The 18158-nt window shown below is 40.7% G+C and overlaps 1 protein-coding gene across 5 annotated transcripts in view; it reads left to right on the plus strand.

Moving 5' to 3' along the window:
* Positions 1 to 13539, plus strand: part of LOC109491355 (chemokine-like factor) — a 47553-nt gene extending 34014 nt beyond the window's left edge. For 4 of the 5 annotated variants that reach the window (XM_023245596.2, XM_023245594.2, XM_023245597.2 and 1 more), the window contains 2 exons: positions 12297 to 12398; positions 13164 to 13539. In XM_023245596.2, the coding sequence (XP_023101364.2) occupies positions 12297 to 12398; positions 13164 to 13385 (324 nt within the window). In that variant the 3' untranslated portion in view covers positions 13386 to 13539. The remainder of the gene's footprint in view (positions 1 to 12296; positions 12399 to 13163) is intronic. The other variant, XM_045046347.1, reaches the window with a different exon arrangement.
* Positions 13540 to 18158: the final 4619 nt, after the last annotated feature.

Consider the following 18158-nt stretch of genomic DNA (forward strand, 5'->3'; position numbering starts at 1 on the left):
TGTTAAGCCCAGAAGAATGTTCAGCCCAAAGCAGGCATCCATTGGAACAGGAGCTGGGCAAGTTACCCAATGACTCATAGCCTGTTTCCTTCATCTGTAATATGAGGACAGTAATAATCTCTCATGGGATGGTGCCTGAGAAATAAATACAAAGTGCTTGATGCTGTGCCTGAGGACTTCTGGACTTGAATCGTAGAGCACACCCACCTAACTCCCACCTCACTGCACATTCACAGCAAGCCTCCAGAGTTTCACTTACTTTACATATGAAATGGTCCCAGAATGGCCACCTAACCTACCCCCAGGTAACTCAGCTAGTAAGTGGTGGAAAAAGGATTCAAACCCAGCTTTGTCAGTGGAGTCTGGGTTCCTAACTACACGCCGTCCTGCTTCCTTGTCAAAAGTTATTAGGGCCTAGGGATTCATAGGTCTCAGGGAGGTAGGCGAGAACCCCCAATATAGGGAGAAAGGAGAGGAGGACCAAATACGACTCTTGGGAAAGGGGTAAGCAGAGGACAAAGTAAAGGAACAAGCAGAGGGCAAGCTCCCAGCCAAGGAACTTGAAAGATACTTTTAGTTCCAGCAAGATGAAAACTCAATAAACCCTGAAAATCCTCGGGCTGCACTTACCTAAAACTACTACGGAAAGTGCAAACACAACTGCTATAAATGAATGGCTGAGCTGGTAAAAAGGGAAACACACAAGTGCCAAAAATGAAAAACAGGAGCAGTGATCAAATAACCTGCTGAAGTGTGGGTAGCAATGGCCTACGAAGTATTACCCCAGGAACCTGGAGAATGGATTTTCATACACTCTTGAGTTAAAGGAGATGAGGCCTTGGTCCTAAGCAAAATGGGGATTTAGAACTGAGACCCCTATGTAAAGCCAGCACCCTGCAAAGACTGAACCCTTAGGGAAAAGACAGGCAGAGAAGACACCTTTCCCCACCAAACAGAGGAACAAGAGGCCTGTTCACCTCTGCCTGAGCTTGGAGTGGAAAAAACAAAAAAGACCACTTTGAGAAATAGAAGCCTTGAGCCTGCATTTTGTACAGATTTGGTTTGAATTTTTACCACCTTCATCCTGGAAACCTTCATGCAGCCTAGAAAACTTGTGCCTTGGAATTAGAATAAAATGATCCCAATTTAATGACGTTCTGATAATGTCCTTGGGACTCCTGACAGAAACAAATGCAAAGTCACAATCAAAGGATAAAGACTGGAGTGCTTGGGTGGCTCAGTCAGTTGGGGGTCTGACTTCGGCTCAGGTCATGATCTCGTGGTCCATGAGTTCAAGCCCCGCGTCAGGCTCTGTGCTGACAGCTCAGAGCCTGGAGCCTTCCTCAGATTCTGTTTCCCTCTCTCTGCCCCTCCCCTATTCACTCTCTCTCTCTCTCTCTCTCTCTCTCTCTCTCTCTCTCTGAAAAATAAATAAACATAAATTTTTTAAAAAAGCATAAAGAAATTCTCACAGTACAGGTGGGGGTGGGGAGAGACTTGTCAAAAATGAATGCACAGTTCAAAACTACAAAACACCTGATTTTAAAATCCCCATGTCTAAGAATTGACAATCAGCAAACATAAAAAAAAAAAGAGGAGGATTAGAACCCTGAGAATCTGAGATTAACAGAAGAGCTGTCTGAAAATAATAAGAAATATACTTAAAATAATTAAAGACATAAACAGAGCCCTAAGAACAGGAAAAGACATTATAAAGACAGAATAAAAAGATCTTTTTTTAAGTACAAAATACAATGTCTAGAATTAAACACATAGTTTTTGAATTAAAAATGTCAATAGATGAGTTATAAAGCATATCAGACAAAGCTGGAGAATGAGCAAACTGAAAGATGTGGGGAAATGACCCAGGATATAGCACTGAGAGATAAGGACAGAAAATAGAAGAGAAGTTGAGATAGAGAAAACAGAATGAGAAAGTCCATCATAAGCCTAATAGGAATTCCAGAAGAAAAGACTCAAAAGAAGGAAAGAGAGGAGGGGCACCTGGGAGGCTCAGTTAGTTAAGCGTCCAACTTCAGCTAAGGTCATGATCTCCCAGGTTGTGAGTTTGAGCCCCATGTCAGGCTCTGTGCTGACAGCTCAGAGCCTGGAGCCTGCTTCTGATTCTGTGTTTCCCTCTCTCTCTACCCCTGACCTGCTTGTGCGCTCTCTCTCTCTCTCTCTCTCAAAAAATAAATAAATAAATATTAAAAAATTTTTTTAAAAAAGAATGGAGGAGGGGAAACAAAGTGATAATGACTGAGAACTCTACAGGTTTAATGAGTGACATCACTAAATATGGCAGTGTCAGAAATGCCAAAACTCTGTCCCTCCACTAAAGCAATGATTAGGCTGTCAAAAACCATCAGAAACAACTTTTTCAGAACTGTGGAATCCAATTTTAGAAGCTTACAACCGAGGGAAGGTTAATAAAGAAAGAAGCTGTTGGGTGTGATAAGAGAGTGTTGTGCCATTTTAACATACCTCCCCGCCATCCTTCATACCCAAGCTTCTCTGTTACCATGAAGATAACAGCCCACATGCCTAGTCACACTCTTTGCTGGTAGCAGAAGGAACAACACAGACCTTGCTCTCAAAGAATTATGGTTGTGTGTTTTTAACCCGTCTGGTGACTCTTTGAGGGATGGGCCCTCACCTGCCTCAGAGCTTTCTCAAGGCTGAAGTGGCCTCCTGGACAGCATTTGTCAAAAGCATTTAAAGGCCTATCTACTAACCATAACCACATCTGATTGGGCAAGGGACATCAAATGAGGTAACCAATAGACAGACCAGAAGTTTGGGAAAGAAGAGGCTGGGGAAAGAGATGCATGGGGGAATAAGAACTCTGAAAAGCTACCACATATACCAGGGAATCCAGAAGGCTACACACATGCCAAGGACTGGACACATGCTCAGAAAAGACCCTAAGCTTTTGCCTCTTGCTGACCTTTACGCTCTGTACAAGCAGCAAGGGAAAACCGAGAGTTCTAAACATCCTGGACAATTGTTGAAGGAATACCTCAAAACAAAGCCAATTTGAAAAGACTGGTAGAGTATTTTTGTTTGTTTTCAGATATTTAAGGAAATCTCTTTCAAATCACTACCTGATTTGCTAGCAAAACAGGGACTTCAGTTGCAGTACGGAAAGAATAGTCTTAAAAAAAATAGTTTAGAAAAAGTCATCAAACATACAAATGAGTACAGCTCACAACAATCAACAGCAACAAATCCTGAGAAGGAAGGAGAACGTGGTTTACAGAGTAACTATATGATAATATTCAAAATGCCCACAATTATAAGGCATGCAAAGAAACAAGAAAATATGGCCCATTCACGGGGAAAAAAATTAATAGAGACTGCCTCTGAGAAAGCCCAGATATTAGACTTACTAGACAAAGAGTTTCAATCAGCTGTCTTAAAAATTCTTAAAGAACTAAAACCAGGAGAACAATTTATGAACAAGTAGAAAATAACAGCAAAGAGAAATTACAAAAAGGAACCAAAAGGAAATTCTGGAACTAAAAGTAATATAACTGAAATGAAAAACTGACTAGTTTGGTTTAACAGCAGATTTGAGCAGACAGAAGAATGAATCCATGAACTTGAAGATTGATCAGTTGAGATTATCCAGTCTGAGGAACAGAAAAACAAAAAGAATGAAGAAAAATGGAGAAACCTATGGGACACCCATCAAGCATACTAACATATGCTGAATCCCAAAAGAAAAGAAAGAGAAAAAGGAAGAAAGAATATTAGAAGCAATGGTCAAAAGCTTTCCAAAGTTTATAAAAGAATACAAATTTACACATCCAAAAAGGACCAAGTAGGATAAAGTCAAAGTAATCCACACTGAGACACTCATAATCCAAATGTCCAAAGATAAAGACAAAGTCTTGAAAGTCACAAGGGCGAAGCAACTAATGTCATATAAGGGGCCTTTAATAAGATTAACAGTCAATTTCTCATCAAAAACAATGGAGACCTGAGGCAATAGAATGATGTACTTAAAGTCCTGCAAGAAAGAAGATAAAAACTGTCAACTAAAAATTCTATCTTTCAAATTTGCTATCTGTTATGAGTTGAATTGTGTCCCCTAAAAATATGTTGAAGTCCTAACTCACAGTACCTGTGAATGTGACCTTACTTGTACATAAGGCCTTTGCAGATGATCTAGTTAAGATGACATATTAGAGGGGCGCCTGGGTGGCGCAGTCGGTTAAGCGTCCGACTTCAGCCAGGTCACGATCTCGCGGTCCGGGAGTTCGAGCCCCGCATCGGGCTCTGAGCTGATGGCTCAGAGCCTGGAGCCTGTTTCCGATTCTGTGTCTCCCTCTCTCTCTGCCCCTCCCCCGTTCATGCTCTGTCTCTCTCTGTCCCAAAAATAAATAATAAACGTGGAAAAAAAATTAAAAAAAAAAAAGATGACATATTAGAGTGGGTTCTAATCCAATATGACTAGTATCTTTACAAAAAGGAGAAATTTAGACACAGAGACAAACACGTCCAGAGGGAAGATGATGTGAAGTGACACGGGAAGAAGATGGGATGGTGAGACAAGCCAAGGAACACCTAAAGTTACTAGAGGCTAGAAGAGAGGCCAGAACAGATCATTTCTAAGCATCTTCAGAGGGACATGACCCTGCCAACACCTTGATTTTGGACTTCTGGCCCCAGAACTGTGAGACAATAAATTAATGTTGTTCTAAGCCACTTAGTTGGTGGTACCATCTTATGGCAACTCCAGGAAATGAATACAATATCCTTCAAAATTTATCCTTCAAAAATGGAGGAGAAATTAAGACATTCCTAGATAAACAAAAGTTGAGGGAGTTTGTTGCTAGTAGAACCACCCTACAAGAAATGCTAAAAGGAGTCCTTCGGGCTCAAACAATAGGATACTAGACAATAACTTGAAGCCATAAAAGAAATAAGGAACACTAGTAAAGGTAACTACATAGGTAAATATAAAAGCCAGTATTGGGGCACCTGGGTGGCTCAGTTAGTTGAGCGACCAGCTTCGGCTCAGGTCATGATCTTACGGTTTGTGAGTTCGAGCCCCGTGTTGGGCTCTGTGCTGACAGCTCAGAGCCTGGAGCCTGCTTCGGATTCTGTGTCTCCTCTTCCCTCTGCCCCTCCCCTGCTTATGCTCTGTCTCTCTGTCTCTCAATAATAAATATTAAAAAAATTTTTTTTTTAAAGCCAGTATTATTGGGGCACCTGGGTGGCTCAGTCGGTTGAGCGTCTGACTTCAGCTCAACTTTGGGAGTTCAAGCCTAACATCAGACTCTGTGCTGACAGCTCAGAGCCTGGAGCCTGCTTTGGATTCTGTGTCTCCTTCTCTCTCTGCCCCTCACCCCCTGCCACCAAAATAAATAAACATTAAAATAATTATTTTTTAAAAAGCTGGTATTATTGTATTTTCAGTTTGTAACTTCTTTTTTCTGATACAATTTAAAAGACAAATGCATAAAACAATAATTATAAATCTACGTTAATGGGCCTGTATGTATAAAGATATAATTTGTGACAAAAAACAATAAGTTTTTGTGTACTACTGACACTAAGTTGGTATCAATTCAAACTGAATGATTGTAAGTTTAAGATATTAATTGTAACCCCAAGGTAACCACTAAGAAATGAACTCAATAATATATAGAAAAAGAAATGAGCAGGGAATTATATTGATACATCACAAAAAATTAAACACAAAAGAAAGTAATAATGGAGGAATTGAAGGACAACAAGATATGATATATAAAAAACAAACGGCAAAATGACAGAAATAAGTCCTTATCAGCAATTACTTTAAGTGCACATGGATTAAACTCTCCAATTAAGGCAGAGATGATCTGAATGGATTTTTTAAATGATCCTATAATATGAAGACAAGAGACTCACTTTAGTCCAAAGATACAAATAGGTTGAAAGTGAAAATGGAAAAAGATACTCCATGTAAATAGTCACCAAAAAAGAGCTGAGGTGGCCATATCAATATCAGATTTAATGAAAGACATGAAGTGTCAAAACCACACCTAGGCATGTCATCATGGAGGCACTGCTGATCACCAGAAACAAAGGAAAACTTAAAATCAAGAGTAAACTAAAGACACTTTTAAACAAAGAATGAAACAATTTCTTTTTGCTGACCCTCACTGAAAGAACTACTAAAAGATGTACTTCAGGAAGAAGTAAATCAAATCAAAACCAAACCAAAACAAAACAAAACAAGTGTGCAAGGTAAAAAAGGCACAGTAAGCAAAGAGCCTAGTGAGCTTGTGGAATGACCTAAATAAACACTAAGACAGAATTGAGGTTTTAAAAAATATATTAATAGTTTTTGGTTTTTGGTTTTTTTTTGCAAGGAGAGGGAGGGAACACGATAACAAGGTAGAACTAAAGGTACAACAACACAATAACATGTAAGACCACAGTACTGTATATGATAAGAATGAAAAGTTCTTGATTTGGGGGGAATGATTTGGCAATAATATTAACACTAACATATTAAAACTTAATACTGAATTCTACTAAAGAATAGAATTCCAGGATATATAAAATCAAACCTGTTGAGGAGAAAGAGTGAAAAGAGAATAAAGAGAGCTAACTCAATAAAATGGAAAAATAAAAAGAAATGTGTGGTATATGTTAAATAGAAAAAAGTAAAATTAAATGGTACAAATAGATCCATTACTATATCAGAAAAGATGACAAATATGAATGGAATATATTCTTCGTTTAAAAGACAGAGGACTCTAAGAATCGATTTTTAAAATCTAGCTACATACTAAATTACAAGACATGTGGAGAACAGTTATGAGAGATTGAAAAAATAATAAAAGGAAAATACTAACCAAAAGAAAGCTGGCATAGCTTTAATACCAGATTAAGCCAATTGTATGTGGTTTACGTTGTTGTTTTTTTTTTTTTTTAATGTTCATCTACCTTTGACAGAGAGAGAGGCAGAGAATGAACAGGGAAGGGGCAGAGAGAGAGAGGGAGACACAGAATCCGAAGCAGGCTCCAGGCTCTGAGTTGTCAGCACAGAACCCAACGCGGGGCTTGAACCCACAGACCGCGAGATCATGACCTGAGCCGAAGTCAGACGCTTAACCGATTGAGCCACCCAGGCATCCCTGTATGTGTTTTTTAATTATATGAAGAAGATCACTACTTACAGCAATTCTAAACTTGTATGCACCTAACAATATAACCCCCAAATATAAAAAACAGAAATGAATTATAAGGAATTAAAAGAAGTTATAAGAAAGAACTGGCAAATAGCAACCATGTGGGAGATTTTAACACGCCTCCTTCAGCAATTGATAGCTTGATCTAATGACATACACAGAACATATTGAACCCTACAACCAACATAAACAGGCTATATATTCCTTTCAAGTACATTTGCAACAATCATAAAAATTATCCTCAATAAGACCGCAAAGGAAATGTAAATAAATAACAAGTAATTGATATCCATACAGACCATTCTCTAACTTCAATATAATATAACTAAAAATCAGTCAGTAAAATTTAACTAAATCCCCAAGTATTTGGGGGGAAATCTAATGTGTTCCCCAAACATATGAGGATTTCATGTTTATGTAGTATTCACAGATACTACCTGTAGAATGTCCCTAAACTATTCAAATTCAAATCTATATAATTAGAAGGCTGAAAATTAACAGTATCAAGAAGGTACCAAAACAAAATAAAAAAATGGAACTAAAAAGAAGGCAATGCCAAAGATAAGAGTTAAAATTAAGGAAATAGGAAACAGATCCATAGTGAGGACTAATAAAACCAAATATCTAGTTCTTCAAAAAGACTACTAAAGCAGATAGACCCCAAGGAAAAAAAGAGAGAACGAACAAGGAAAAATATTAGTAAAAATACCAACAGGAGATTTTTAAAGATTACAGGGAAAACATGAACTTTTATGCCAATAAATTGGAAAGTTTATTTAGATAATAATTTCCTACAAAAAATATCACATAAAAATTGATTCAAAAAGAAATAGAAAAACAGGTTATAAAAAATCCATCCATGTTTTCATCTGGCATTTGTTTCACTTTCTACATTTAAATCTTCTGATTCATTTGGAGTCATTTTGGTACATGGTGTGAACCATGGCTCCAATTTTATATCCTGATGGCTATCCAGTTGTTATACCCTATCACTCAATTTATTCATTTATTAAATAGTATAACTTTTCCCCCACTGATTTTAAATGGCATTTCTGTTAAATGTTAAAATCCCAAATGCAGGGTTTATTTCCAGAATATTCAGTTTAATTGGTCTGTCCCTTTTTTCTTTTCTGTTTTAAACGCTTTATAATATGTTGTACTAGCTAATAGGCTTTTGATATTAAAACCAGATATTATAAGGAATGTAAAGTATATACACCTAGGTTACCTAAATATGGCTATAAAAATCCTCAATAAAATACAGGCAAACTGAATCAAGCAATCTATAAGCAAGCAATACATCATGATCACGCAGGGTATGTGTCAGGAATACAAAGATGATTTAATCTTCAACATTCTATCGGTACAATTCGCCATCTCTTATCTAAAGGAGAAAACCATTTCATCATCTCATGAACTTCAGAAAAACCATTTAGTTCATCTTATGAACTTCAGAAATACTAATTTTAAGAAAACTCTTAGCAAACTAGGGGCACCTGGGTGGCTCTGTCAAATAAGCGTCCAACTCTTGATTTTGGCTCAGGTCATGATCTCACCATCATGAGATCGAGCCCCACCTCAGGCTCTGCACTGGGCCTGCTTAAGACTTTCTCTCTCCCTCTGCCTCTCTCTCTATCTCCCTAAAAAAAAATAAAGAGGGGCACCTGGGTGGCTCAGTCGGTTGAGTGTCCAACTTCGGCTCAGGTCATGATCTTATGGTTTATGGGTTCAAGCCCCGAGTCAGGCTTTGTGCAGATAGCTCAGAGCCTGGAGCCTACTTCGGATTCCGTGTCTCTCTCTGCCCCTGCCCCACTCATGCTTGCTCGCTCGCTCTCTCTCTCTCTCCCTCTTAAAAATAAACATTAAAAATTTTTTTTAATAAAGAAGAAAAGAAAACTCTCAGCAAACTAGTTTAAAAGAGAACTTATCTTAATAATAGGTATCTACCCAAACCTATAATAAACATTGCATTTCATAGTAAAACTTTAAAAAAAATTTTTTTTAACGTTTATTTATTTTTGAGACAGAGACAGAGCATGAACAGGGGAGGAGCAGAGAGAGAGGGAGACACAGAATCTGAAACAGGCTCCAGGCTCTGAGCTGTCAGCACAGAGCCCGACACAGGGCTCGAACTCACGGACCGTGAGATCATGACCTGAGCTGAAGTCAGACGATTAACCGACCAAGCCACCCAGGCGCCCCTCATGGTAAAACTTGAGAAGCACTGGAGATGCCTACTATCCCCAAGCCTGTACATTGTGCTGGAGATCTTAGTACAATGTAACAAGAAAATCAAAAAGTGTATGAATTGGGAAGGGGAAAAAATAGCATTATTCACAGATAATAAGATTCTTTACATAGAGAATCTACATCTATAAGAATCTACAGTCAAATTACCATGAAAGTTAACCAGAGACAAAACAGTAGTGTTCCTGAATACCAGCAATGAACAATGAGAAAATGTGACTTTTCAAAGAAATCATTTAAAACAGCAACAGAAACTACAAGGTGTCTTAGAATAAACCCATTCAAAGATATGTAAGACTTTACGTAGAGATTATATTTTATTAACAGACATAAAAGTCTGCATAAGTGGAAATATACACCATATTCACAGGTCTGAAGAGTTACTATCATACAGATGACAATTTAAGGGGCACCTGGGTGGCTCAATTGGTTATGCATCTGACTCTTGATCTCAGCTCAAGTCATGATCTCACGGTTCGTGAGATCAAGCCCCATGTCAGTCTCTGTGCTGACAGTGCAGAGCCAGCTTGGGATTCTCTCTCTTTCCCTCTATCTCTGCCCCTCCCCGGCTCATGCACTCATACGTGTGCTCTCTCCCTCTCTCTCAAATAAACTTAAAAAAAAGATGGCAATTTAATTCCATAGTAATCAATAAATCAAATGGAACTTCAACCTGACAGAGGTTCTTCCTGGAATCTCCAGGAACGTTTACAAGGTGATTCTAAAATTCTTACAAGGATAGACTCACCCAACAAGATATCAGAATTACTATAAAGCTTTGGTACTAGCTCAGGGATCAACAAAAAGACTAACGGAATTGTTATGGACTGAATGTGTACCCCCAAAGTACATATGCTGAAATCCTAACCCCCAGAGTGACTATGCTTACAGATGAGGCCTTTAGAGTTTGCTAGCATTTTACTGAGGCTTTCTACATTTCTGTTCATCAGGGATGACGGTCTGAAATTTTCTTTTCTAGTAGTGTCCTTTGCTAGTCTTGGTATCGGGAAAATGCTGGTTTCAGAAAATGAGTTTGGGAGTGGCTCCCTCCTTTTCAATTTTTTTGGAAGAGTTTGAGGATTGGTGTTAATTCTCCTCGAGATGTTTGGTAGAAATCACCAGTAAAGCTATCTGGTTCTGAGCTTTTCTTCATTGGGAGATTTTCTATTACTGATTCACACCAGGAGGAAATATGCATAGGAGACACAGACCAGAGTGTTCATTGTAGCAGACTTTGTAATAATAATTTCCTAAAAGGTAGAAACAGCCTAATGTCTCTAGTTTGGTTTATTCACAGACTTCATCAGTTAAAATTAATGAATTCAATCTGTGTTCTCAAAATTGATCAATCTCACAAACTTTAAGTTTAAAAAGCCAATGATAGAAGACACCTTTTATTTAAATTTAAATTTGTGAAACGCACAAAATAGTATATACTATTTATGAACATATAATATGGAAGAAAATACTAATACACTCTTGGGAAAAGTACCCATCAGTTCCACTGTGTGTAGTTGCCTCTGAGTGAGAGGCATAAAAGGGCCGGAATGGTGACACTGTGTCTTACTCCAGAAAGTTTTACTTCTGGCTTTGTTTTCTTTTTTAAGAGATCTAAGCAAATCTTGCAAGATCTTAACATCTGTTTGATCTCAATAGTTCATGGCTACCAGAGGTGGGAGTGGGGATGAGTGTTCTATTATTTTCTGTATGTTTGAAATGTATTAAAATTCAAAAAACTGAAAAGGAAAAGAAAATGCCCAAGTAGCCAGGGAAGGTCAACCTACAGAAAATAGCATCATGGAAACCAAGCGGAAGGGTGGGCCTTACTCAGTGCTGCAGAGCTGGCTGCTGCCCACAGGATTGAGAGGGTGCACGAGCTCTGGGTTAGCATCACCCCATGAGTGACGCGAGAGGAAGCCGGCTCTCTGTGGCCACGCTTTGCCCAACTCTAAGTCTGGCTATGCCAGGGAGTGACAGCAGGTGGTACTTGCAGGGAAAGTAGCCCTTCTGCGCGGTCTGGGAACATCTGGACCTTATCAGTAAGGTAAGGGAAACAAGTGTACAGGGCAAGGGTAAGACTGAGGCCACAAGGGATGGGAAGGAAGGCTGCTGATGCAAACAGGGGAGTGTCTAGGAAGTAGCAGGAGGGGCAAGGCAGGGGTTGAAAAGGCAGCCACTGGGCTCCCAACTTAGGGTGGCCGGAATCCAACAGAGCCTCCTGCCAGCAACACAGCCCACCCTCGATCCAGAAAGGAGAGCTGGTCCTGAGAGCATAAAGATGATGGGGGGTTGTACTCACCGTTAAGTTGTATAGTTGTGCAGTTACTTAAATGAGTATTCAAGGAAAAAAATCAAAACATAACTAGCTACTGTGTGAGTTCAGGTGAGAGGCAGCAGCAGGGGAGCCTATGAAGGCAGTTAAACACCCTGGGCTTTGCATCTCAACTCAAAGAGCCCAGCCCTGCGGACCACAGCACGTCCATGCAGCCCATGTGTATTTATCTCCACCTATACTTTTAAAAGCAGTCAGAGGGGCGCCTGGGTGGCGCAGTCGGTTAAGCGTCCGACTTCAGCCAGGTCACGATCTCGCGGTCCGTGAGTTCGAGCCCCGCGTCGGGCTCTGGGCTGATGGCTCAGAGCCTGGAGCCTGTTTCCGATTCTGTGTCTCCCTCTCTCTCTGCCCCTCCCCCGTTCATACTCTGTCTCTCTCTGTCCCAAATAAATAAATAAACATTGAAAAAAAAATTAAAAGCAGTCAGAAGTTTGGAAACCATCCCCTTTGGAGGAAGCTATGCTAGGCTGGGTGTTGATGGGGGTCTTGGCTCTGTTTGAGGCTGACTTGCCTATCTCTCACGCTTCTAGGACCTTCTCAACGACCTGTTTGCCATTATTTTCCTTGTGGGGGCCGTGGTCATAGCTGTGAAAAGTCGACAAACCATGCCACTGCACTACTTTATTGCTGTCGTGAGTCTTTAATGTTGGGCAGTTTATTTGCTCAGAAATCACCTCTTTTAGGGGCGCCTGGGTGGCTCAGTCAGTGAAGCATCCGACTCCTGATTTTGGCTCAGGTCATGATCTTACGGTTTGTGAGTTCAAGCCATGGGTCGGCTCTCTGCTGTCAGTGCGGAGGCCATTTGGAATCCTGTCTCCCTCTCTCTCTGCCCCTTCCCCACTCTCACTCTCTCTCTCTCTCTCTCTCAAAAATAAACATTAAAAAAAAAAGAAAGAAAGAAAGAAAGAAAGAAAGAAAGAAAGAAAGAAAGAAAGAAAGAAAGAAAGAAAAGAAATCACTTCTTTTGGAGAATGGGTGTTTTCCACTGAATTAAGGAAAGGGCTTCTTATCACAAAATCTTGGGACCCATGCAAAGTTTAAAACTAAAGGTGGTAAATGCTTCCAATGAAAAAACCACTTAAATAAAGATGATGTCCAGGGAGCCAGCCAATCTAATGGCTTTCTCCTCCTAGCTGCCCCAATCCCTGAGGCAAAGGGTCACACCCAGGCCGCTAACCATGGGTTTTAAGAGACAGGCACAGGTGGAGAGGGGTGGGGCAGGGAGGAGAGGGAGGCTGAAGCTGGAGGAGGGGCAAACTCAGAATGTCTCTGGTTGAGAAGTCTAGGAAGAGGAAAGGACGTGTTAATCAGCACCCGCAGACGAATTAGAAACAAGGAGGGAATATGCCAGCTTTGGAATGAAAAGCAAAAGTAATGGGCATCCTTTTTTCCCCCAGATCCTTATTGGTATGGCTGGAATGTTTGCTTTAATGGATATGTGTCTTCAAAGAAAACATTTCAAAGGCAAGAGGCTCAAAACCAATGTGCTGTTTCCTCCAAAAAATGAACGAAAGGTTGAAAGGCCAAAGGAAGCAGAAAACCCACCAGAAAAGGCACCAGAAAAGGCACCAGAAAAAGCAGAAAAGCCAAAGGAAAAAGTAAAGGGAGGCAAGAAATGACGCAAAGGAGGCCCCTGTTATCAAAAGTGGCAGTGCGTTTTACGACAAATATTTCCAGTTTATTGTCTTCTCTCTAGAATGGTTTTCTTTTCCATCCTAATAACCAACTTTGCTTGAAAAAGAAATTCCTCTTTAAATGGATTTTAAAGCTTAATGTTGATCTAAACATTATTTTGTTCATTCAACAAAAGTTACTGAAAGTTTTGGTGCAGAGGGCAAGACCAGAGATGGGCCTCTCAGGGTGCCTGTAGGCCACAGGGCACACAAGGTTTGGGGTACCCGTAGCGTGGGTGACAGAGGCTGTCAACAGTGACCAGCCAAAGGGGCCAGAGGAAAAAAACAGACTGGAAAACAAAATGGACATTTTATTCACATTAATTTTTTTTTTTTTTTTGAGGTTGGGGAGAGAGAGTAGAGGAGGGGCGGAGGGAAGAGAGAGAGTCCCAAGCAGGCTCTGCATCGGTCGGAGCTCAAGACCTGAACCAAATTCAAGAGTCGGGTGCTTAACCGACTGAGCCACCCAGGTGCTCCCACATTGATATTTACATTTTTAAAAAGCATCCAGGTAGTCGCTATGAGAAAAACAGGTTGCTGGCCTCTCTTACTTTTACTTTGTAGCTTAGCATCGGTTCTCATCTGAGGTGTACTCAGGAAGAGGGCAACAGGGGTGGTATCATCCCCTCAGGGCTCAGGGCCTCTACCAGCCAGAGTCAGGCTCGCATCTGGGCCAGTCAGCCTGGGCACAGGAGGAACTGGGGGCACTCAGGTTCCCTCAGAGATGGCCAGCCAACCCTCTGGGACCTGCAGGGTCTCCCTCAATAAGGACCTGAGCATAAGCCCTGAGCTAGGCTCAGCTGGGCACCACAACCACAGTTCCCACTCACAGGCCTCGGTCAGGGCCCCAGTCTCACTGGACAGACCGACCACGAGGCAGGAGAAGGGTCATCCTCATGAGAGGAAAGCAAGGTCCCACACTGATGCATGAGGAGCTGGAAGAGATGGGGGGTGGGGAGTAATGGGGTGCCCCCCCCCCCAGCCTAGCCAGGAACAATGTGAGAGACAGGCTGAGAGGGTCAACTGGGCCGTGAGAGCCATGCTAGTGGCTCGGGCCTTTGTCCTAAGTGCCACAGGGAACCTCTGAAGTGGCAGGGCCCACCTCTACCAGGAGATCCCATACTTGGCTGCTGCTGAGAATGAAGCGAGGCTGAAAAGAGGCTGCTGCCTGGCATTCAGGTGGGGAAGCAGGCGGAGCCCAAACTTGGATGGTCCCAGCCATAGGGCCTCCACCATTCCAGTCATTACTCCCTCTGTAGCCCCCACAGCACCCCCTGCAGGCCAGGCAGGGTGAGGCAGCCCTGCTGAAAGTGGGAGCAACTACAGGGAGTTACATTGTAAAGAAAAACTCAAAAATGCACCCTATCCTGCCATATGACCCCAAATTCCTCTCCTAGGTATTGAGCCAGGAGGAATGGTGTATTAGAATTTTCATAATAGCCAAAAGGCAAAAAAGAGCCTACAGGTTCAAAAGGAGATAAACCCAACTGTGCTACGTTCATAAGATAGAAATCTACTCAGCAATAAAAAAGGATAGTAATACAACACGGTAATAATGATAAAAATAAAAGATTGACAATGACTCTCACATATTGAGTGAAAGAAGGCAGACTCAAAAGACATATCCTATGATTCATTTCTATGAAGTTCAAGGACAGGGAAAAATACAGCGGTTGCCTCAGGAGGTGAAGTTTGGGGACTGATTATAAAGGGGCACAAGGAGGGGGAGCCTGGGTAGCTCAGTCAGTTTAGCATCCGACTTTGGCCCAGGTCATGATCTCGCAGTTGGTGGGTTCAAGCCCTGCATCTGGCTCTGTGCTGACAGCACAGAGCCTGCTTCAGATTCTGTGTCTCTTTCTCTGCCCCTCCTCTGCTCACACTCGAGCTCTCTCAAAATAAATAAACTTAAAAAAAAGGGGGGGGAGCATGAGGGCATGAGAAAGTTCTTTATTTTCATTAAGGAAGTGGTCACATAGGTATACACATGTGTCAAAACATTCAACTATATACATAACGCCTGTGTATTTCATAGTATGTAAATTTTATCTAAAAATGTAAGTGAAACATGACTGTGTTCAGAATCTAATGGAAAAGGGTAGACCTTGCTGAACTCCTTTGTGTGGCCATTCCTCTCAATCCCTGGAGGCAGCTCTCTGAAGCAGGCAGAGGTTTTCCATGTCCAGACGGAGAAGGCGTGCAGTGGGGCGGAGCGTGACTTGATGCAGCCACCTGTCATACTGAGGAGAACCTGGGACAGGGTTGTGGTCACCACAGACTTCAGGAAGATGCCTCTTTGGACCAAAACTACATCTGGTGAGTATCTTCCAGGAGTAAGGAATGACCTGGGGCATATCACCCATGGAAATGGTCAAAATGCAAATTCGGAAAAATCCTAACTACAGGGTAAAGATACCATGTCCTTAAAACAAGGGACTGTAAAGACGACAATAAGCTAACAACAGTTCTTGGGAGGCGGGAGGGAGTAGATTATGAGAAAGATTTTAAAATTTAACAGAAGGGTTGAATAATAGAACAGACAGGGGCATCTGGGTGTGCTGGGTATGGAGGCTCCTTAAGATTCTCTCTCTCCCTTTCTCTGTGCCCCTCCCCTGCTGGTATATTCTCTCTCTAAAAAAAAAAAAAAAAAAAGACTAGCAAAAGAAAACAACAGAGATTAGAGTACAGATAAATAAAACATAGAGTAGAAAAATAATAGAATCAAGAACAAAAAGTTGGTTCTTTGAAAATACCAACAAAAAAAAAAGATCAACAAATCTTTAGGTAGTGATGAAGAAAAAAAGGGAGAGAACACATAACAAAAATCAGAATTGAAAGTGCAGACATTACTAATGATGATAGAAAAATAAAAATGAATACAAGATTATAACAATTGTATGCCAACAAACTAGATGAAATGGACAAACTAGAAACATACAAATTACCTAAAGTGATTCAAGAAGAAATAGAAAATCTCAACAGATCTACAAAAGATCAAAATAGTAACCAAAAACCTCCCAATGAAGTCCAGTACCAGAGAGTTTCACTGGTAAATCCCACCAAACATTTATTTATTTTTAATTTATACTTTTTAAAGTTTTTTTGAGAGAGTATACAAGTGGGGGAGGGACAGAGAGAGAAGGAGAGAATCCCACTGATGGTGCAGAGCCTGATGCGGGGCTCAAACTCACGAACTGTGAGATCATGACCTGAGCCAAAGTCAGATGCTTAACTGACTGAGCCACCCAGACACCCCTCTACCAAACACTTAAAGCAGAATGAATACCAACCCTTGGCAAACTCTTCCAAAAACCAGAAGACAAGGGAACACTTCCTAAGTCACTATATGGGGCCAGAATTACCCCAATAACAAAACTAGATGAAGACATCACAAGAAAACTATATACCAGCATTCATTGACTGTAGATGTAAAAATCCTCGACAAAATATTAGCAAACCAACTCTAACAACATATTAAAATTATTATATACTATGACCAAGTGGTATTTACTCCAGAATAGTACTGCAAAGTTTTTGAAAACGGAACTGCCACTGGAGTCACAGTCCAATGGCAGGTAGGATATTGTGGCCTGAATCTAACCAGTTGATTGCCTGCTAAAAAACCAAACAACAACAACAACAACAACAACAACAACAACAACAACAACTAAAAACCAATGCTCTCTATAGGAATTAAGTAAATCCAGAGTTCATAGCATAATATTCAAAATGTCCAAAATACAATAATTACTTGACATATTAAGAGATGGAAAAATCTGGGGCACTTGGGTGGCTCAGCTGGTTAAGCATTCAACTCTTGATTTCAGCTCAGGTCATGATCTTGTGGTTCATGGTATCAAGTCCCATGTTGGGCTCTGTGCTGAATAGCACAGGATCTGCTTGGGATTCTCTCTCTCCCTTGCTCTCTGCCCCTCCCCCACTCGTATGTGCTCTCACTCTCTCAAACATTTAAAAAAAATGTTAAAAGAAACAGAAAAATCTCAAAATTTCATGAGAGAAAAGACAATGAATAAACAACCCTAAATATAACAACAAATGTTAGATGATTAGGCAGAAACTTCAAAGAGAATATTATAGCCGTGCGCTAAGTGAAATAATTGGAATGATAGAAAGTCTTAGTGGAGAAATATAAAATATTTTTAAAAATCAGATGGAAATTTTAGAACTGAATACAATAACCAAAATAAAAAATCTCACTGGATGTGCTTAATAACAGAATGGAAATGACAGAACAAGGAGCTCATGAACTTGAAGACAAATCAAAAGAAATTATCCAGTCTCAGAAGACATGAATAGATACTTTTCCAAAGAAGACATCCAAATGGCCAACAGACATATGAAAAGATGCTCAACATCATTCATCCTCAGGGAAATACAAATCAAAACCACAATGAGATACCACCTCACACCTGTCAGAATGGCTAAAATTACAACTCATGAAACAACAGATGTTGGCAAGGATGTGGAGAAACAGGAACCCCTTTGCAAGGAATGCAAACTGGTGCAGCCACTCTGGAAAACAATATGGTGGTTCCTCAAAAAATTAAAAATAGAACTGTTCTATGACCCAGCAATTGTACTACTAGGTATTTACCCAAAGGATACAAAAATGCTGATTCATAGGGGCACATGCACCCCAATGTTTACAGCAGCACTATCAACAACAGCCAAATTATGGAAAGAGCCCAAATGTCCATCAAC

The sequence above is a fragment of the Felis catus genome, chromosome E2 (genome assembly GCF_018350175.1).
Source record: "Felis catus isolate Fca126 chromosome E2, F.catus_Fca126_mat1.0, whole genome shotgun sequence".
Taxonomy (NCBI): Eukaryota; Metazoa; Chordata; class Mammalia; order Carnivora; family Felidae; genus Felis; species Felis catus.